The sequence below is a fragment of the Corvus moneduloides genome, chromosome 9 (assembly GCF_009650955.1).
Source record: "Corvus moneduloides isolate bCorMon1 chromosome 9, bCorMon1.pri, whole genome shotgun sequence".
NCBI lineage: Eukaryota > Metazoa > Chordata > Aves > Passeriformes > Corvidae > Corvus > Corvus moneduloides.
The window spans coordinates 22,205,531-22,228,069 of record NC_045484.1 but is presented as its reverse complement, the minus strand read 5'-3'; the positions used below and the strand labels follow the sequence as shown (position 1 = coordinate 22,228,069).

At 49.1% G+C, this 22,539-nt stretch overlaps 1 protein-coding gene across 11 annotated transcripts in view; it reads right to left on the bottom strand.

Moving 5' to 3' along the window:
* Nucleotides 1-438: 438 nt before the first annotated feature.
* ST3GAL3 (ST3 beta-galactoside alpha-2,3-sialyltransferase 3) overlaps nt 439-22,539 on the bottom strand; it is a 189,897-nt gene continuing 167,796 nt past the window's right edge. For 9 of the 11 annotated variants that reach the window (XM_032118294.1, XM_032118291.1, XM_032118293.1 and 6 more), the window contains 2 exons: nt 17,127-17,273; nt 439-4,704 (listed from right to left, as the gene is read on the bottom strand). In XM_032118294.1, coding sequence (XP_031974185.1) covers nt 4,615-4,704; nt 17,127-17,273 — 237 coding nt within the window. In that variant the 3' untranslated portion in view covers nt 439-4,614. Of the gene's footprint in view, nt 4,705-17,126; nt 17,274-17,303; nt 17,572-22,539 lie in introns of those variants that run through there. The other 2 variants (XM_032118299.1, XM_032118298.1) reach the window with 2 other exon arrangements.

Here is a 22,539-nt window from a genome sequence, read left to right as displayed (position 1 = left end):
ATTTCCTTTTCCAGGACACTGCAGTGAGAAGGTCACTTGGCTGGACATCTGCCTTTGTCAGGACCACACCCAGCCCAGTTGCTGCTGTGACCCTTGGCAGGAAGTCATCCTGTTGGCAGGGAGTCCCCAGGAGAGCAGTCAGAGCCACAGGCAGTCTGTCACAGGCTGGACAAGGTCTGATGCATGTGCCTTCCAACATGAAATGAACCCAACCCACAATCCCCTCTCCCACCCCTCAAGTCACCTGCAAGGAGGAGCACAGCCCTCTCCTGTCCCCAGTACCAGGCCAGTGGCATTGGCCAGCTGCAGCTCCCAACAGCTGGATTACTGTCCTGGAGGAGTCAGCCCTGAAACCAGGCAGGGGACAGCCCAACCAGGGGAATCCCTCTGCCTCCCATAAAAAACGCCCAAGGCAGTAGAAGAAAGAGGCCAGCCAAGCTTGTTTGATAGCTTTATTGCTTCTGTGATATGACTGAATTGATGTGACATAAGCCGGCTTGGAGGAGCCTGCAAGACTCTTGCCCTCCCTGCCTAAAGGGGAAATTAAAAAAAAATGCAGAAACTAAAACTAATTTTAAAAATTCATTGAGTTCTTGCATCTTGGCTTGGTACAGTACTGGCGAATGCACTGGCCTCTTCGAGACCCCGTGCAGGCTGTGCAAGGAGCCAGCGCCCAGAGGGGCAGGGCAGTGGCCCCAAAGGGGCTCCTGCACCGAAGGACACGTCTCTAATACTGCGAGTGACACACGCTCGGACCGAGAGCACACCGTGCTGGTGCCCATGGAGCTTGGTGTGGTGGTTGCCTCCCTGCCAAACACTCTGGAAGCCCTTGCCCATGTCCAGTTCTGCCCATACCCAGCCCAGCTGCACCCATTTGACACAGACAGCCCTGTCCTGACACCTTCCCCCACTCCCAGCAGTGCCCACACTGAGGGGTAGCAGAGCATGGCCAGGCAGGGCCTCTCCACTTCTCCCTCCAAGGAAAGGAGACACTGGAAGCCCAGAGATGCTGGGATGAGGAATGTTGGGCTGGATCCCATGGCTGCCTCATGCTACCTGGCCATGGTGCTTCCCTTTGGCATGTGTGAGCTTGAGGCCACAGGATGGCCAGGCATAATGGGGTGAGCTGGTGGTGGGAGCCCAATGCCAGTGTGGTGGGCACTGCCACAAATGCACAAGCAGCTCATGGTGTGCTCAGCACAGCAGCAGCAACTCTCTGGCAGCCCCTGTCCTCCAGAGCAGCACGTGCAGGCTGCCCTGCAGGTCTCTATACCTGCTCTCTGCACTAGCTGGAGCAAAACCCACTGTGGTCACTGGCCCCCGACCTCCCTGTGTTTCCCTGGGCTCTGTCTAGGCAGGTTCCCCACCACCCCAATGGCCTTTCTGCACCACAGCGCATCAGAGGCACCAGGCAACCCCGCTCTATATTTAGGCTGTGGAGAATTCCCCTGGGCTCTCCCTTCCGATCTGACAAGGTGAGTCACTGTGAGGGAGAGGCCAAGACTCACATCCGTCCCACTGACCCTGCTCTGACCCGCGTGCACTGCTCCGAGCTGGCAGGACTGCAGCGTTTCAAGGGCGGGAGGTGGCTGCAGGTGCACGCGGGGAGGCAGCCAAAAGAACGGCACCCAGGAGCAAAACCCAGTGCTGAGCACTGCTCCTGGAGCTGGAGCCCCATCACTCGGCCACAGGCTGCTCTGTGGTGTCAGCGAACTAGAGGAGAGCCTCGGCCCCCAAACGCTCTTTCCTTCTACATGCAGGTGGTCCTGACCCACCACAGTCACTCTGGGCCATGCACTCATTTATTCAACTTGGACACTTCTGCCTGGAGACCCTTGCCAAGGTGGAGGGAAGGGCTTGGAGTCACCTCCCTTGTCTGTAGGGTCAACTTCCCACCCTGTTCATGGCTGTGGTGGAGAGCTGGGATGACAGGGAAGGCTGAGCAGTGGCCATGCTGTGTCCTTGGAGCTGGAGCCAGTGAGTTGGAAGATAAAAGTCCCCTGTAGCTTTGTAGCGCTCAATAAACCAGCCTTAATCAAATTAATGCCATCACAAGCCTCCATGGGGGTGCTTCCCCCAGTGGGCAGGGAGGAGCCCAGCACAGACACCAAAGGCTCTTCACTCCCCTCCTCCTCCTGGACACAGCTGCCCATTCTGCCATCTCAGCTCACTGCAGCCCATGGATACAGCTCATTACCCACCCCCACCCTAGGGCTCCCGTGGCAGCTGGTTAAAGCACTGAGACACAGAGAGGGTGGGTGTCAACCCTTCCCCAGCCCAACCTCAGCCAGATCCAGACCAAGCATCCCCACTGCCAGCATGGCTGGGACTCAACAGATGATGGTCACAAGTCCAGGCCGACACCTAGGAACTGCAAAGGGAGCACTGCCTGGTGAGCGCCATGGAAATCCAGTCCCATGGACTCCTCAAGAAGGAATAACAAACTGGGAGATACTTCAAAGGTGTATCTGCCACAGCATATGCTCTAAAACCTGCTGGAGACCTCACAGAGCATCCTGACAGGAGGCATGTCCCCGGGGAAACAGGGACTGCCTGGCTGGGAGGCCAGAGCAGTGGGGATGGGACATGGGAAGGGTAAAGGGAAGGAGAGCCTTCCAGCATGTCTCCTGCAGCCCAGAAGTGGCAGGATCTTTGAGCTGCTCCCAGATGACAAGGGAAACAGCAGCCACAACAAGAAGCTGGGCAGGACTTGCCCCTGAGCAAGCTCCTTGGCTACAGGCACACCAGGCAGGAGAGGCTCCTGAGGGATGCATCCCACACCGGTGTGTAAGCAGCACTCAGTGCCATGTCCTGGGAGCTGCCTCTGCCTGCAACCTGGTCTCAAACCATTCTGTGCAGTTTGCTCCTCTACCTCATGCCTGGGTCACTGCCTGCCCCTCCTGCACACCCCCTCAAGGGTCTCAGGTCCAAAGTCACAGCCCCCTGCAAGTCAGTGGGTGCAGAGTTGGTCTAGGGGAGCCATGCGAGCCCTGCTCTGAGCATTCCTTGCCCATGCCAGAGCCATGCTCCCACTTCAGTTCAAGGCAGGCTGCAATCCTTGGGCTCTGTCAGATGCAGTGCCAGGACCATGAGCCCAACCCACATCCCTCTGGGATCCCCCTCCACTGACTCCAGCACTGGCTGGCTGTGTGCCAGTGCCTTGACACCCAGGTACTGGGACAGCACCTGTGGGTGCAGTCCAGCCTGCTCCAGGCTAGGAGAGCACAGGAGCCACTTTTCACATGTAGGCATTCATTCCCTTGGCAATCTCCCTTCTGCCCATGCTCCTCAGGTGGATGAGACCACCCTGCTGCCCTTGCACTTGGCCATGTTGCTCAGTTTATTCCACCTCCTCTGATATATGTATACAAATCAAGTGTGCAAATAGTGCATCTTGGGACCAAGAGGGCAAAGGAAGGACGTGCTCCTGAGAGCAGGAGGAGCAGCAGTGCTAGAGCAGCACAGGAGGAGCTTGGAAATGGAGAGAGCAGGGGCCAAGCAGAGGGTGAGAGTTCCCATGAGGTTCCATCATCACTGAGGTCACACGTCGCTTAAATAGGGAACATGATCGAGTCTGGAACATAAAACAAACATCTTCAGCAGTCTGCTCTCAAACTGTAAAGCTTGAGATCTCTGCTCAAGATCTGACCTCCTTCCAAAGAATAAATTACTCCCCTCCCACACAAAACCAAAGCGAGATGCTGTCCAGAAACAGTGACACCAGTCTGCACGGACTCCACGGGCGCCCTGCACAGCAGGCACAAACCAAGAGGCCTGAAAGCCTTGAGCACAATGGGGCAGGCTCCTCTGCATCGTGACAAGCAGGAAGGTGGGGAGGTCTGCTGTAGGCAGAGGAAGCCGCCGGCTCCCTGCTCCACCTCGGGGTCAGAGCAGAGGCAGAGCAAATGGCTATGAAAAACACAGCTAAGTCAGTGGCTGCTGCTGTTGCTGCCTCTGTGGAGGAAGTGAGGAAAAATGCAGAAAAACAAACCCATGCTCATCTCCATCCAGAAGCTCCAAGTGGAGAATGAGAGGCAGCCATTATTCTCCCTTCAAACTGTAGCAGCACCAATGACACCGAAGTTTTGGATGGATTTGTTTTCCTGGGGAAAGGTCTGAGGCCGGTGACAATGCAGATGGAGCGTGAAGAGGCCAGGTTTTTCACAGGGCTGTGCACAAGCAGACTTTGCCTTGTACCTTGGTATTTCTAGTATGGTTCCAGCAGAGTCTTTTAAAAAATAATACTTTGTACATTCAGGCATTGCTGCCTTGGGGCAGTATCACCTCCCATTTGGCACAAATCATTTTATTCACAAACCTTTCTTCTCTCTCCTGAGTCTTTTCTGTCTAATTCAGGATGCAGAAGATCTGTCTGTGATGCAGAGTTCAAGAACTGTCCACTCAGCCCCTTGCCCACCTCCTGCCAGCTCTAGGCCTGGAGGTGGCAGTTGTAACCCTCATGCAGACTGGCAATGCAAGAGGGTCTTCCCAGAGCACCTGGGCATCTCTGTGTGTCTTCAGTGAGGTGGGATTCTTGCAGGGGGCTGCCAGTGCCTGCTCCCAGAGCTGCAGTGTGTCTTCGTCTCCTCCCTTGGAGGCAGTGGCTGCAGCCACTCAAATCCCACTGGTTAGGTCAGTGATGACTCGGGCTTTCACCAGCTTCCTCAGAAACTCCTTCTCCCTCTGGATGTTGTGCGTCCAGGACTGGAAGAAAATGAGAGAGACAGGAGGTCACCAACTAGCCTGGCCAAGCATGCTCCTGTCCCTCATGTCTGGGAGACTCTGCCAAGGACACAGACCCTGCTGTAGATCAGAAGAGCCCTTGCACACCGTGGACCTTCTCTCATGTACAGCTGACACCGTCAGCAGGGTCAGACCCGTGTACCTGAGGAAGAAGGTTTCCCCACGGTCTGGGTGAAGTTTTTTGGCATGGTGATATTTGGACAATCCAGGTCCCTTAGGCAGATGTGCCCTCCCAAGCTACTGCACACGAGAGCCCAACAGCACAGCACTGGTGATGGTGTATGCCAGGGAACAGAGCTGGCAGCGGACACAACGGCAGGACATATACCCACCACAGACAGCTCCCTGCCAGGCCACGGCAATGCATGGGGGTGCATGCAGCTGAAAAACCCCAAGACCATCCCCACCAAAGCCTCTGTTAGCTCTATCAAGAGGAAATCACATGGTAAAGGTTACACTAATACAATGTGAAGGGTGAAATGGCCACATCTCCCAGCAGGCACTTCAGAGCAGTGGTTGCTATAGCTGGTGTCAGCCCACCCAGATGTGTTTCCTGCAGCAGGCTTGACCTGGGATTGCAGCATCTGCCATCACTCCCGTGTGCTGGGACTATTGAAGCACTTAATGAAAGGAAGAAGTGGTTTGTCACACCATGGAGCCCACGGCAGAACAGGGAAAAGCAACTTTCCCCAAAATCTCCCAACAGGACAAGAATCACAGTACATGATTTCGGCACAGTGCTCTGGTCAGCAGGTAATCTGAGCTCTAAATACAATCTGGATGATGACAAAGTCACTCTACAGGAGCTTCCCTGAGATGGCCTCAAACCAACAAAGCACCCAGCCCCACGAGCCCGCTGAGGGCATTCTGTCATAGGTATTGAAATCTAGTTTACCCACTGCAAAACTATGGGCACCTGCCTGCAAAGCTCTGGTTGTATGCATCGTGCACAAGGTGCATGTGGCTCTCCTGTCATCCTGCTTGTCCTGCCCTGTCCTGTCCAAGACAAGCAGCTCTCAGCCATGACTGCTGTGTGGCACTGACAGCCCCAGGCATGATGTGCATGCAGCGGGCTGACAAGAGGTCCAAAGCACTGAAGGTCCCTCTCTAGATCTCCAGCACATTTCGGAAATATCTTTCTTGCTGCTACTGTGCATTTACAAGCCACTTCCATCTCCTCAATGCACAGGAAAGACAACAGTTAGAGCTGCTCAGGAAACTTCAGGCAGGTGTTACCTTGTAACCTGTGTTCAAAAGAAGTCTTTGCCTTCCTCTGCTTCCAGTGACACTGTTACCTGAATGCTGCAAAGGCTACACCACTACTGGGAACAGGACCACACAAGGAGAACTGCGTTGGTGCTCTTTGGGACTCTGGAAATGCGTGAGGCCCCACCACTAAACTGAAAAGATGCTGCCCAGAAAAAACTCAGTGCTTGGCTTCAGCTAACATAAAAGCAGAAACTGAAAAGTGGCACTGGGAATAAGGCTTGCAAAGGCTTGTAAAAAGAAAAAAGCATCAGTTCCAGAAAGCAGCAGTGAGAACGATGGTGGCACGGAGAGAGCTGGAAGAACAGGGCTGAGTGTGCCTTGGAGCCAGAGAGCCAGGATCCCCCAATGTGCTGGAAACAGTCCCACATGTGGCACATCAGCTGGGGGCCCTGGGCTTGGCGCCTGCCATGCAGCAGTGTCACTTCTGCCAACACAGCCCCTCGCTAGGAAGGCTCAGCCCCGGCAGAGGCAGCCGAGCGTGCGGGTGAGCTCCTGCCCACAGGCAGCCAGCACCTGCCTGCTGACACACAGGCCACACTGGGACACCAAGTCTCAGGGCATTCCCTTGCATCTGGCTGGGCTTGTTGGTCAAACCTGCCTAGAGCATCAGGAGCCTGATACCTCACAGGGCAATCTGAGCCCTCCTCCACGCCTTTCAGCCTCATCACACAGTATGAGAAGCCAACTGGTTTCGGGCAGGACAACCTGTTTATGTTTCTTGTACAGATGAACTGGGGAGGCAGCCACTTGTAGGAAATCTCAAACCACCTGAAACATCACCTCAGGCCACGTGCAAGTGCCTTATCTGATGGCAAGAGGAAATCTGCTTTGTGAAAAGTACAAGTGGAGCAGGAATTTAAGTCCAGGAGGTAGATAATAAAACTTTGGGTGATACAATTGCAGTCTCTCACATTACAGCTAGGTCAGGCTCCAGCACTCACTGCAAAGCTGCTGGCAAGACCTACCGCCCTGTGGTTGTTCAGGATCCAGGCTGCTTTATACCCCAGGCACTGCTACTAACTCCTTGTTACAAGCAGAAAGCCACACAAAAGGCAATTCAGCCTCCCACCTGATCCATGGATCTTAGTGATGTCCGCATCAGTACTCTAATGTTTTGTGGCTAATGTAAGCCCACAGAGGAAGAGGTTCCCTGGTGAGAACAGGATTTCACCCCTCCCAAAGAGCACTGTCAGGGTGCTCAGTGTGGTGCTGCTCCCCCATCGCCCGACAGCAGCATGGGCAGGAGGGATGAGGCATGTCTTCAACACCAGCTCCAGTTACTGATTACAGGAGAGGGACTCACTCACCCCACTGACAGACAGGGTTGATCAGATGAAGGAAGCTGCATTCCAGCACTAGCAGCAGCAGTGGGGACAAGAGCCAGAGCAGTTTTCTCAAAACTGACAGGAAGGCAGGCACCTCAGTCCCATTGCTCCAACAGGAAAAGGCAACAAAATACACCCTAAACCCCAAAAGGTTTCAGGGTGTATACATCTCAAATAGCACCCTGAGTATACACCTTAAATAGCACACAATAGCAGAAAACTCCAGCTCTTTTCTTGTCAATCTGCACCTCAAAGACAGTGACGGAGCAGTTTGGAACATTCACTGCCACCTCCACCTTCCCATCCCTGCACATCATCACCACTGCTGCAACCTGGCAGACTGGCTCTGCCCTCTCCCTCCTCTGCTGCTCGCATCCAGTGCAGCTTCCACTTGTGGAAACAAACAGGCTGCTTGCCTGAGCCTATGGCTGGAGTAATGAACTTTGAGAGCTCCAACAGAAACATCCCAGGATGCTCCAGACCCCTTCTTGTTCTCTGGGGATCAGGCTAGGATTTCCTGTGCTTTGGGTCTCTCTCTGAGTAGTGGATGTTTGCTCTTTCCAATGGAGAGAGAAGCAGAGGGAGCAGAGTTACTCTGCAAGCACATGCACTGTTATGGCTGTTCGTCCCTGGGAGGTGGCAGTGGCTCTGAGTGCTTGGTCACAGTTATTAGATGAAAATTTATCATCAGTTAAAGCCACCTTTCAGGGCTATGCAAATTCAGCAGCCTCAAACCACCTATCCTTTTTATCTTGACAATTCCACAAAGAAGCACAAAACATCATCTGTCGCTTCAAGAGAAGCCAAGTAGAATATTTTAAGCCTAAGCAAATGTCTCAGAGACCAGCTCAGGAGGAAGGTAAGCTCCCTGTCTGTAATCAATTACAATCGGGGAATGCCCCAGCTTCAGACCACATTACTCTTATCAAGCATGCTGAAATTAAAATACAGGAAGGCTAAATTAGAGAGAGTGAAGTCAATGAGGAATGCATTCAAGAAAAACAGCAAGTTGTAAAAGAAGGAGTTTTCTCAATTCTATTACATCCTCTGTGTTTCTGCAAGTCGGCAGCACTTCACCCAGAAAACACAGGAACCACAGCAGAGCAAGGAGTGATACTTCACTGGCAACAGTCGGTTTCCAGTCTCCACCAGTGCTAATTTATCTTTGTCTTTAGCCTTCACTGCCTTGTCTCCAGAGCTGCTTAATTTTCGTGATCAGACTGCCCCACTCAGCTTGAACCCCCTTGGGATTCACATGCACTGAAACAAAAGGGATGGCTGGGCACCCTCATCTTGTCTTCAGGGGATTTACTCACAGCTCCTTTATGCCCAGTCATTCTTACATCAACTTTAAATTTCAAACAGCTTTTTTTGCTCCTGCTTACTCTTAATACACACACACAGAGAAACTGTATCTCTTTTCAGTCTTCATTTTACCAGGTTAAACAATCCACATCTTTCTTTTACCAAAACGGGCTGTTCATTTACACCATGAAAACTGGGAAATCTCCCAGAATTATAGTAGCTCCCTCTGTCCCTATTTACTCCAGATTTATTTCTCATGAATCAGAAAAAAAGCTCACCAGTGCCTCATGCAGAGGCAATTCCCTCCCTCTACAAGAAGTCCTTTCCTCTAGTCTTTCCAGAGCTGTATTTGTCTTTTTTTTCCCCCAGTAACAGTCTGTCAGCCTGAGTTATCCTGTGATTTATTTGTACCTATCTAAGCACTTTTCTTCTCTGCCATTGCCAAATAATGCTATCCTGGATTAGAGTAAAAATGTCTGTTATTGCCCCAAACAGCGTGACCTTCCATTCATACTCTTAGGTTCCATGCCACCCAGTTCACTCCCATTCTCAAGGTGCTCATGGCCTTCCTGGATGGTATTCTGATCCTCCCTTGTATTGACCACACCTGGTTTTGTCTCATCACAAATTCCACTTGCACACCATTGCCTCCTGTGCCAAAATCATTAAAGCAAACACTAAACATGACCTCCTGCAGAGGAACTCCCAGCTGTCCATTCAGTGCTGCTTTTTGTGTTCTCCCTTAGAGAGACTATTCATGTACAGGTGTTGCACCAAACCGTGGCTTCTGAAGCTTAACTAATAATATCTCCCACTGCACAGGGTTGCATGCTTAACTGAACTTCTGACAGATGGGGCTGCTACACCTCCTCTGTCCCAAGAATGATTTTTTAGAAAATCAAATAAAGATACTAAATTAGTTTTTGTAACCTGCCTTTGGTAAATCCATGTTGTGTTTGCTTTCAGGATTTAATTATTCTTTCATTTAAACTCTGCTCTGAAGTTCTGAATAGTACCTCTGAGGTTAGTTTAAGAGTTCTGAATTTGACAGGATTATTTTCCTTGGCTTGCTCCCATCCCCCCCCAGAAAAAGAAGGGAAAAAGAGGTATTATGCCACTACAAGCTAATCCTGTGGAACCTGATAGATTTATTGGGGACCTTCTCCTCTGGACTTGCAGCTTAATTGGCTCAAAGTGGAACAGAGACCTCTTGGGCTCTCACACCTACTGCATGAGCTTCAACAGCTTTTGCCTTTCAGTGCTGACCCAGTAATTTTCTTCTTCTGTGAACTTCTCACCGTAAGCCACCCCCCTTTCCCTCACATTCATCATATCACCCTGAGAGAGGTAATATATATATTCCTGTGGTTCCTACCTTAATCCTTCTGCTTCCTTCATCTCCCTGGGTGTCAGTCCTGGTAATTCTTTCCTTGTTTCCTTATTGTTTGTTAGTGACACTGTTCAGCATTTGCTAAATTTTCTTTGCAACATCTAATTGAACTTGACTTTTGCCAACTTCTACTTTATTTCTGTCCCTTCCAGCCATCAGGAGTGAAGTCTTCTGATGCTCTTCCTCACTCCTGTATTACTTCTAACACCACTTTTAAGCAGTTCTTTACAAAGTTATATTTATTTTTTCTGCCAGTTTCCCCCTTGCTGCAAATATGAATTGCAGATAATTACTGTACTTTCACAAAAAAGATTTCAAGTCTACAATGAGTCCGTGAGCTCTTCAGTGAACCTGCTTTTAGTAGCCCATTCTCCTAGGCTAGGCCTAAATTCAGAGAGGTCAGAGTCTGCATACATGTCCCAATTCCACTGAGCATCCCACCAGCACTGCTGAGTCTATATACAGCCCTGCTTACATCAAGCTCCCTCCTTTTGGAAGCAAAATCTGAGTTATATCATCCCTTCTGTTGCCTTTCCACTTAATTTAACCATGAAGGCACTTGATCAAATGCTCTTTCCTAAAATGTCCCTCTGCAAGGTCTTCATACATGCTAAAAACAGCTGTGAAAGGCCCACAGCTCTTCTTGTGCCCTTCCAGCTGGTGAGAAGAGCTGTGCCAGCCACTGTGTCTAGGAATACCTGGGCTCTCCCCTTGGCAGTGCTCCATGACAGTGACATTTCTGGTGGTACCCAGCACCCCACAGATTTGTGTTCAATGCTGGGGCCAGCAGCTGGGCTCTAGCACGCCTCTGTAGGTCTTTTACTCCCTTCTCCTACAGAGATCTTGTCCAAACCCTAATTTGGTTTTGTCCATTCTACAGCTGTACCTTCCTTGCTGTTATTAGTGCACAGTGATATCCTGAGGGTCACCATACTTCTGTCCTTCTGAACAAGGCAATACCTGTGCTCTGGTCAGGGCTGCCATTCCAACAATCCTTTCCAGATTTCTATTATATGGACACACAGTCCTCATGCACAGGAACAGCATGTGAGGCCTTTGCTCAGCCCCAACACTGTCAAACAGGTGGCTTTTAAACAAAGACAAAAATGTATAAACCTCATCAGTCATCACTGCCAGCCCCAAGAAAAAGCACTGCCCTTTCAGAGGTGCCCCTGCCCCAGCCCCTAACCTCCCCCTCCAAAGCTGACCTCCATTTCAGTCTGCACCACTCCTTGTACTGCAATCACAATTCATCAGCCAGGCTCCAATAGCCATGTTTTCAGTCTATAAATCACCAGGCCAGACATCTGCCCGGCTTTCAAAGGAGTTTTGTTCTTCTTGTTGGCTACCGCAAACTTTAAGGTACTTGGAGGCCTGAAGCAGCCCTTGCACCCCCTCCCAAGCAACTTGTGTTGATTTAAAATGCAAAAGGCGGCTTCACAGAGAGAGCCCAGATGATGATAAAGCACTATTGTTTGTGCCTTTATGGTTCAAGACTCCAAACTTGATGTTTGTGGATTATTCTGAGAGGTAGCTGCTGTCGGGGAGAGACAGAGACAAAGCTGTGTGTCACTGCATGCTGCAGGCCACCTCCCCTGGCCCTTGTGACAGCCCTTACACAGGCTGAATGAGAAGTGTTACAAGATGGTGTCCTCACATCGCACAAAGACCTGCTGGGGAAGGGGCCAGTGATCAGAAAGAAGCCATCAAAGGCTGCCACGACACCTCCCCCTCAGGTCAGGCAGTGAGTCACTGAGGTGCTGGGCACAGCTGTATCAAAGGAGCTGACACCTCCAGCAGCGGTGCTGGTGCTTGACCTGCTTCTCCAGCAAAAAGGAGACCTGCCAGCAGCTCCATTGTGGGACACAAATGCTGCAGACAGGATGCAGACCCTGGATGGGTAAGAGCAGCTTTTAACCATGAATTGCCCTTTTTACCAGCCATAAGTGTGTGAGGCAGTCTGCAGCCAGCTGCTGAGAAGACAGCCCAGGATGTTCCCTGTGTGGCATCTGAGGTAACTCCTTGCTCACATTCTTGCTCCTGCAAGAAATGACCAAGGGATAGAAGCTCACTTCTGGATCATGAGGCTTGGGAAGGCTGTGTACTGGGGCAGAGCACATGGAGGAGGGATGCTGGGAGCCAGTCTTGTGCTTTGTTCCCATGATTTAGCACAGCTCCCTGCTCTCTCAGTTTCATAAGCTCCTTATGGATCTGTTTTTACTATTCTAAACAGTCACTTTCCCATCCTTAAATAATTTCTATTTCACTCTATTTTAAAATTATTCCTTTTCCTCACCACCATTTCCATGTTTCCTTCACTATGTTCCCAGTGGGTTTGACACTTCTACATTAATAGAAGACAGTGACCTGTGATAAAAATACATTTTTATGGAGTGCTTGGGCAGGAAGCATTACAGGACCGGAGCAAGACATAAAAATACAATGAAGTATATGAAAATCCAGCTCCAATGGATTCATTGCCATGAAAACAGAAACAAGTGAGCAGACACCTTGGCAAAGACTCAAATTTTTGTACAGCATTCATGGAATCAGGCAAGGGACAAAAGCTGTTGCAAAGTTATTTGGAATAGGAAAAGTAGTAACTGAACAGAGATGACACACTTGGACATTCTACATTTTTTAAGCTGAAACAAAGAGATGGAATAAGAGCTGAAAAATCACCTGTGAGAGTTTATACAACAGCACTGGGTCTGTTGGGCAGTGGAGTCCCAGTAACAGATCAGAGAACAAAGCTTGTCTTGACACCACCCAGAAATCTCCTGCTGAAGTGCAGGCCAGGAGTCTGCATCCCAGCCATGATGGGGAGAAGTTGAGAGACAAGGGAAGAAGGTGCTGGACAGCAGAACTGGCCTTGAGGTATGGTTTTAATTGCACTGATCTTCCAGCTCACACCTGAAACTGAAAGCACCACCCCAGAGTGCTTCCAGCTCTCCAGAGCACACTGAGGAACAGAAAAGGGTCTCTCCACCAGCTTTGCCTGGACATACACCCTGGCCAGAGTACACTGAGCTACCCAGGAGAGAGGGTAAAGAAGATATCCAGTACTTAATTGGAGAAATTAACTCTCACGAGCATTCACAAGCACAGGAGAATCCATACATGTCTGCAGCCATACTACTGAACAGAGTCCCAAGACCATACTCTTCCCCTTGACTAGTAACAGTGACCAAGCTCCAGAGCATCTGCCTCCTTGCAGAGCCTTTTCCTCTGGGACAGGAAATGCCTGCCCAGCCCTCAGGAGCTGGAGATCCTGGAAGACTCAGTGTAGGCAGCTGCCTTCTGTGGTAGCAATTGCAGCACAATCTTGGACATTGAGAGCTTTTACTCCTGTGGGGAAAGCAAAGGCTGAGCTAAACTGTGGACTGGGTATGCCTGTTTCTCCTTTTGGAAATTCAGCTGCCAGTGCCACAGAGCAACAGGAAAAATCAGATTCATTTCCACAGAGATTTTATCACCTCAGTCTTGGCATGGGAGAGGCATCTCCGCCCAGCTGTGAGCAAGTGAGTGCATTCATTTTGCTGGCCTTTTTTATGTAATCAGAACAAATTCCTTGGAGATGAGTCACAGGGTTTCAAGGGTGTCCAGAGAGATGTCAAGCAGCCTCAAGTGTAAATCAGTGACACACCTTGCTGAGAGGACTCCTACTCACCAGCAGGCCCATTTCCCTGCAGATACCACGCAAGGGAAGGGGTTTGAGGGATGTTACTCGACGGGCTCCCACAGTCCACACACACGTGTGGCATCTCCAGACCCAGGACACTGCTGGTGTTTACATTTCCTCTGTAAAGACAGTGATGTTTTCAGGGTGGAGCTGGAGTGCTTCCCTGCAGCTGCTCTCTAGGCTTAAACACTGAAGACTTTCAGACATTCAGGCCGGAGGAGCTTGGCAGTCAATGAAGAGATTTGAACTTCAGGAACAGAGGTTCTGCCCCACCAAAGCCTGGTCAAACTGCGGGGTTTCCTGCCTGGGATGTTCGTTGTGGTGGAACAGCTGCATCCCATCGCAGTTGTTTCAGTGCTGTGATGATGCTACATTAAGCAAACCTGTTCCATTCCCCTGCCCAGGAACGGACACTCCAGCCTTCCTGGATCTGCAGGCCAGAGGACAAAGATGATACTTGCATAATTTCAAGGCATAGCCTGCTTTAGTGGCTCCTTTAGAGGCTGAAATGTAGAGGAGGACCAGGAAGAACTAGGCCTGGACACAATCCCAGAGGTCCAAAGTAACACTGAGAAAAATGGTGTGGATACTCTTGGCCCTTTGGGTGTCAGAGCAGATGGAACAGACAAAAACCTTGGTGGAGTTTGGTTCTGGGTCAGTCTTCTTTCACTAATGCCAAGGGCAAAGTCTGACACAAGGTACCAGTGCAGGCCAGCCTCCCAGTTTGCAAGCTGCATGCAGGTCTTTCATCAAGCAGATGCTTCCAGTCTGGAGTGGGGCAAATCTCTATTTCTGCATTCTTTGAGGGCAACTGCAGGAGACACAACCCAGCTATTATGCCCTTCACCTTTCAACTTCACCCTCAGATGACTAACAATTACCAGCTACCATTAATATTAATGTATTAATAATTAATATTAAATAGGAGAGAAAGAAATGTGATCCTCTCTCTGCTCTTCACATTCCACAATATCACAAACAATTTGTCATATTGGGAGGGGCAAAGGGAGGAGGAGCATTAATTATTGATTCTTGGGAACAGATGGCTTTTCTTGTACCAGGGCAGTGAAATGTAAGAGGAGCCTGTGGGTGAGGAATTGAGGATCAGATGGGCAGACACATATCAGGTAACCAGCCTTCAAGTGGAACAGGAACCCTCCTCCTAGAACCAGCTCCGCTGGGCTGCAGAGCTCCCAACAGCCCCAGCTGCAGAAACAAACCCACTGACATCTGAATTACTGAGGCTTCACCAGAACCTTTCAACGCCCCTTCACCTCTGTACAGAACATCCTGGACATGATGACTGATGGCTTCCAGACACCAGAGGCCTGGCAAATTAGGCACCAACTGCTCTCTCTAGGAGACTTTACTGGTTGCATTTCATGTGTTCATCCTCATCTAACTGTCCTGTGCCATGCAATGTCTATTCCTGAGACCACATACAATGTCCAAGAGTGACCTTCCAATGGCCTTGGATCCCATTTGGGGTGCTGGCCTCCAAAATCAGAGATCCAGCTTATGTGGACCTGTGACTTCAACCAGAGACTCTGTTATCCAACTCTTTGCCAACTTTTTCCATTGATTCATGTAAGGATTAAGAGCAAGATGACTTCATTCTTGTCAGTTCTAGTGGTGTCCTCAAGGACTGAGACACATACCAGGTTGTGAAACAAGCTTGGCAAGGACACCTGCTGTGGGTGTCCCCATGTCCAAGAGCTGACCATGGGACTGACATCCTTATGAGACAGGAGGAACAACTGGGCAAAAGTGATCCTCCATCAAAGGCAGCTGATTCACCAAAGTGAAAATAGTGGCACCAAAAGCTTTTCCTGAAACTTTCACAAAGAGTCTCTGTACTCACTGCTGGATTCAGGCATCTGCAGCCATTTTCACTCTGGTGTAGCCATCTCTTTACTGGAAGACTAAGGAACCAGCTGTACTGCCTCAGACCTGGGCCTGGGGAGCCCAGGGTCCTGTCTCTGGCAGTGATTATAACGAGATGCCCAAACTGGGCAAGCTGGTGGTGATGCCTCCTCTATTACTGCAAAAGTTATATTCCTTAGCTATTTTCCATTCAGGGATTTCACAAGCCAGACATCACCTCAATTCAATTTACTACTCTGGACATACCCCTTAAATCCTCAAATAAGCACTCATTTTCCCAGCAAGGACTGATTAAATCCATGGTTACTCCACTGAGCAAGGCAGACTCTCTTGCTACCTCCACAGACCCAGAAGGTACCTCAGGACCACAATATCCAGTCCGTTGGCATATTGGGGACCTCCTCACAGCTTTTGCCTAAACTCTGTTTGTTCTCTTAGCCTCTGCTGAGAGCTTGTTCCAAAGTCTCATCACTCTGATAATCAGACACGCTCTTCTCATTTCTCAAGCTGACTAATCACTGATTTATAATTCCTCTCAGTCTGCCTAGGGTCATGCAGCCTGCAACCTGTGAGAGTACTAAGACACGTACAGTCTTGTGATTTGGAAAAACACAACTTTGCAGCTTCCCTCCTGGTCTGGATCAATGGCAAAGTGCTTGAGGTGAAAAAATGCCAAGTGCCAGGAGACAGCTACTGCCCATGAACAATCCAACTTTTCACAGTGTGGAGCAGGATAGAGCAAGTTTCTCTACTCAGTGAATAGGGAGAAGCAATCTTAGGAAGACTCGGGCCACATCTGTGCTAGGAAAGAATGAGCTTTCCCAAAAAAGCAGCAAACCTTCCCACTATAGAAGCTTTGACCAGTGTCCAAGTTTACTCTAGTTTGGTACAGGAAATGGACAGACCTGAAGGTATCTATACTGCTGCATTATACCAATATGAGAGCTTTTGTTCCTCCAAAAATGCTGTTTGTCTCACTGTGATAGTAGTAGAAAATGTGTTTAATGTGGACCTGTCTTTACAGAGCAGTCCCACAGAGCCCTGGTGTGTTTATACCAGCGAGGTGCTGCTGAACAGTCAGCTGAGCACTCAGGTGCACAGGCTGATCCCACCTCCCCCACGCTTCCCAGGGCCTGAGGAGGGGATCATCTCGCAAAAGAAGCCTATGGATTAGAGAGCAATACAATGGATCAAAAGGCAGGAGAGGCCATATCTTTTCAATCCCAGAGCAAAACTGCTCCCTTTCACTCTTCTTGAGTTAACATTTACATGAATCCTTTCCCTGCCGCTCAAAGAAGAAATTACATTATAAACACATTCCAGAGAACGTTTCCCAGCATCAATAACCATTTTTAACATACATTGAGCTTGGGAGAATGTCTAGAATTGTACAGGCAAATGCACGGGTGGAGCTGTGTTTTGACCCACACAGGAAAGCTGTAAGTTGACATCACCATCCCAGTCAGGCTCTGGAGTCGAGGTGGCTGGCAGGCTTGGGAGGAGGATGTGCTTGGCAGGAGCTCCCTACCTCTTTGATGGCAGACATCTTGATGTTCTCATAGTAGTGCAGTGGTGCATTGGGTGAACTCATGTCATAGCCAAACCCAGCTACCGCCACCTCATCACAGTTGTGCAGCGCCATGGTTATTGCTACGCTTCCCAAGGTGGGGATGTTCTGAGAGGAGAGAAAGCAGGAATGGAAGTCATTAGCAGGTTGCCACTTTTATAATCAAAGATTTCCTCTTATTGTCTCTGCTCACAGGGGCACTGCTGCTACTAAACAGAAAATTAGGAACGTGGTATTTGGCTATATCCACACATCAGCTGCCCAGTGCCAGCTTGCAGGGTTGATAGCCTCCCAACTTGTAAAGAAATTAATGCAAATGGTCAGACTCCCCTGCCACAACTTTGCTCTCCTGAGAACAGGGCAGCAGACGAGCTGGAGGATGAATCACAGTGGATATACCAGCTTTCTGAAATTAAAACAGACGTAGAGAGCAGATTACAATGTTATGCACATTACTGGCTTCCCGCTAGGCTAAGGAAGAATACGTATCCCAAACAGGTCACCATACAGGAGCAGAAGTGAGGAACAGCACAAAATCCTTATTTTACTGATGACAAAAGCAGTTTAAGGTTATTAAACAGCTCTGGGAGACGGAGAGGAGATCAGTCAGTGTGTTCCAAGATCCCCTCCTTTGCTCAGGGGTACCCTGGCAGCAAAAGGGCACTCTGGCCTGTGGCATTCCCTCTGAACCACAGCACACCGGGAAAACAAGGAGCAGTGGGAAGCCAGTCAGAGATGGGTAGTAGCATCCGGGCGACACCCCAACTATCCTTTCCCATCTGCTGACCTGCAGTTTGCACTGAAGTCCAGCCTCAGCCCTTCCCATTTCACTGGCCCTGCCAAGGCCCTGTGACAGCGGTGCTGTACAGCAACAACTCCTCCTGTGTGTTCTGCTGGGACAGCAAAGTGTTTCCAGTGTAAAATCCTAGCTCACCGACTTTGCTAGCTCCCCTTTAGCCAGATGAATCCAGAGGCAACTTTGCCCCAGGGGCTAGGGAGAGGCTGAGAAATCCACCCACATCTTTATTTGTAGAGTATTGGAAATATCACAAATTCAGAGGACATGCTCAAACAGTCACCAAGGGTGATAGCTCTAAGCTGAGATATAGAAACCAACTGCACACTTACAGTTTTCATTTACAATGGTTTATCCTGAACTGGTGAGCAACGCTATTGCATGTTCAAAAAGATTGGGAACAATGTTTTGAGTTTCTGCTTCTCATTCAAAGGAACTGGTTTTTGTCAGCACACGGTCTTGCTCACTTCTGATTGCCTGACTGGTCTGAAGAACAAAGTTTCCAAGCAAAAAATGTCACCCGTATCCAGGCTGGGATGTGCAGATCTGGGAGCACAACTCATGTGCTATGGAGAACTCCACTACAGTGCACTGGAACCACTCTAATCTGAAAACAAACAGGCAAAACCTGCTTATGGCTAAATCAATGAGACATTAAATTCAAACATTTGCAGCACAACAGTAACAGTGCACATCTGAAATGACAAGACCTTCTTACATCCTCCTGTTCCAGCTCTAGATGTGGGGGAAAACAGCAGAGTCATTTTGTTCTCACAGCTTAATTTCATTTGATACTCACAAAAACAATATTGGCTTTATTCTAGTTACTTTAGTTAACTGTTAATTCACTAGTAGCCAAAAAATATCAAGTAGGGGTTTCAAAAAAATGGAAAAAGTTTATTAGGCAAGGATAAGAACATTGCCCCAAATTTCAAAATATCCAAGAACATCCTGTTTTCCTGGACATGGCAGTTTTAATTCCGATTCCTCAGCTTTATGTTTTGCATAGAAGATGACATTTGTACGTCGCTGGAATTGCATCAGCTGGTAACTGGACGTGCCACAAAACCCTTTCCCTCAGCAGAGCTGTAGTTACAGTGTCCAAAACACAGTGAGTAAATGGTTACATCCTTGAGACCGTGTCGTCATTGGGAACATGATGGTGTTAACACCACCCACACTTGCACCGGGCCCATTCCCACGGTACCGATCAAGGGAGACACAGGGTCTTTGCCTGGAGGGAATTTCACTGGCCAAGTTAACATTTAAGAGCTAACTTTCTAATGTGAGTCTTGCAAACCACAGAGAATTAATCACACTACCCAACCTCACGGGAGGACTGCCAAACTTTCTTTCAGGCGCAGTCTGTTTGGGGAATAACAGTAGACAGAAATTGAAAGTGAACTTTCGTTGCCAAATATCTGCCTGACTTTATTCTTTCTATAATGCATCCAGTGGTATTTATGGAAAAAATAGGAGGTAATTTTCTTATCTGCTTCTGTTCTTCAGTAGTTCCTGACAAGCCACTATCTTAGTACCACCTGCCCTGTTCTCAAAAATGATTAAAATACCAGAGACTACCTACCTTCCTAAACTCATGAGCCTTAGTAGATGTATCTGATTTGGCCCCTACAACTATCCTCTCCTCCTAGCAAAGAAGTGGCAAATAAGAGGAGACACATATCAGAGAGGAAATGGCTATAACTACTCTCTGGCTGCATCTACACAACTTCCAAGCTCTCCAGATTGTACATATAAATTCATTAGCTGCCAACCTCTAATCTGGACCTGATGGACCATATACAGCCTCGGGGGCAAACTGGGGGACAAGTCACTCCAAAAGAAGTTAGGTATCACAGACACGGCTGTGCCAAATCTGGCTTGCTATGCCCTGCACGATGCGTCAGTGCTATCTCACCACACACACCCTTGTGCCGTGCCCCAAAGACATACCAAAGCAACCACCACACCTCCTGTGTTGAGTTATGAAAATAAAACTCTCTCAAACAACTGCGCAGGCCTCTTGTTATTTGAGGCCTTTGCTAAGACAAACCCCCCAAAATTCCACCATCTTGCCTCAGGAATTATAATCTAGTGCTAGAGCAGCTCAAAGCCTGTCTTCCTGCTCATGGCCCTCTGTGGTTCTTGGGTGTTCCTGTATCACCAAGCAGTGCTGCTTTCAGCCAAACGTTTGAAGAGCTACAGCCCAACAGCAGCCAGTGCCGAGGCAGGAGCCTCTTGAGATGCCTCCCAGCTGCACAGAGACTGCCCAGTGCAGGTTAGACCATGGGGCTGCCTGGAATGGTCCAACACTGCTCCAGATGCGGCCATGATGAGTCTCTGACCTGAACTGGTGCTCACCAAGCAGTGTGAGCTGGGAATGGCAAAGCCCAGAAATCATTGGCAGCCCTCTCCCCTTGTCAATTCTCTGCCACAAGTGTTTAGCTTGGCCTTGCAAGCTCTGCATCACCTGCTGTGTATCAGTAGTTTCTGTCCCAGCTGGGACCCATGGAGGTACCAGGTTCAGCATCCCCTCTCCAGCACCTGTAAACAACTACAAGGGTAACCTCACTGGATAACATGTCCAGAACTGAAAATCCACATTTTCAAGCCTGGCCTGCTTGTCTAAGACCAAACATCTGGAAAATGTAATATCTAATATAATGCTCCCCAGAGATCAGCCCTTTGCCTGGTCCCATTTGAGAGAACACAGCAGACTGACAGATGAGCCAGGGATGACACTAAAAGGCCATGTGACAAACAGAAGCAGAAAACACAGCAGTGGTGAGCAACACGTCACCACAGCAGTGCTGGGCCTCTGGAGCCCCACCACAGCCTCTGGAGCATGGCTCCTTCCATGGGTACCTGTCCTCCATGGGTGAGGTGAGCACCTGCATGGTGGATCTTGGTGAGAAAGTATAAAGACAAGAGAGGCAAAGATTTCTGGTCTTGTGCTGTGTGAGGGACCACAGCAAGCTCTGTGCAGTGCAAACACAGCCAGTCTGCACCACCAGGTCAGGGGACCAGAAATGCCTTTAGCAGTACAGACATAGGACAGGTTCTCCTAACTGCTCCTACACTGTTCTCTGCTGCAAGCAGGAAGACAAAAGGCTTCCCCTCAAGACATTGATGTTTCATCTTCCACTGTTCCCCCTGAAGAGGCTTTAAAGACTGACTTCTATTCACATAAGAAATCAGTCAGCAGAAATGAACACTGGAACTCCTCTGAACTCTGTTGAGGCTGACCATCACCTCATGGGCTTGTGCTGGAGATCCAGTGCTGGTGACTGAACCAGGGCTGGAACTGCTCTTTGCTTGGTGCATGTGAAAAGCTCTTGCTGCTTTTCATTCCATGCCCGGGTCATTCCTGTGTCACTGCCTGCTGGACTGGAAGGAAATGACTGCTGTAAATCTGTTTTTAGAAATATTTGACTCCCTTAATATGTTTAATGAATTCCAGTTATTTATGGGATTTTACTTAGCTCAGGGTAAGACTTATTGGATTGTTCAGACTATTGCAATTGTTACCTTTTTCAATAAAAGGGTAAGAGTCACTGAAGAATAAATTCCCTACAAACAATAATGCACCTGGATATTCAAATTGGTTTGACTACTATATTAAATTATTTGAGGGAAAACCCAAACATTTGCTTACCTGAGAAAAATTCCCACCTTAGTTTTATCAGTTACAGACCTGATCACCCGAAGTTTTCAAAATAAAAGAAATACAGAACAAAACTCTAATAAGTCATCACAACATACAAAACAATCACTGTATTTCCTTTTTGTTTCTCTATGTTTGCATAGGAGCAAACCCAAACTTACCCTTTGTTTCCCTTAGCTGAAAAGCTTGGAAATATGGCATAGAAAGCAATTTAGTGCCATTCATTGTGAGAAGGCAAATGCCTGGCATTCTGGAGAGTGGTTCTTGCCACAGGAGCTTACAACACACACTGCTGCTCCCATAGCTACCTCCACCCATGGACAGAAACAGCTGCAATTCTGGGCTTCAAAAGACAAAGCAGAGCATCTCCAGTGCCCTTCCTTCAGCTCCCCTGGTTATCCCTTGCTGGGAGTGGGACAGAGCCTGCAGGATTTGCTGTCTGCAGCAGAGCAAAGGGCAAGGCCAGTGGCCAGTGGCTGGAGACGGGACAGCCCAGCTACCCAGCAGGTTCCCTTCTACCACTTCCCTGCTGAGATCCTGAACACCTAAGCCCAGTCCAAGTATTTTTGACATCTCACCTGATGCACAAGCTCTGATTCACCATTTGCCATAGAGCAGATTCCTGTGCAGTCCAGGGAGTATTTCTAAAGGATCTAAGGATTTAACAGAAGGCAAGCAAGGACATGACTTTACCCTATGCTACCTGCTCTGTGATAAGCACATACATGCTTAACCCATGCTAAAGGGGAGTTCATGGTCTACTTTTCAGTGAGAAGCAAACTCCCTTCAGTTCCTTGGCATCTCTCATGTGCAGAAGCAGGTGGCTGAGCTTGTACCAAGAGGAGGCTGGCATGCATTTACCTGCTCCCCTGCACTGGTTTGTCTGAGCATCCCTTCCCCAGCAGCTCATGGAC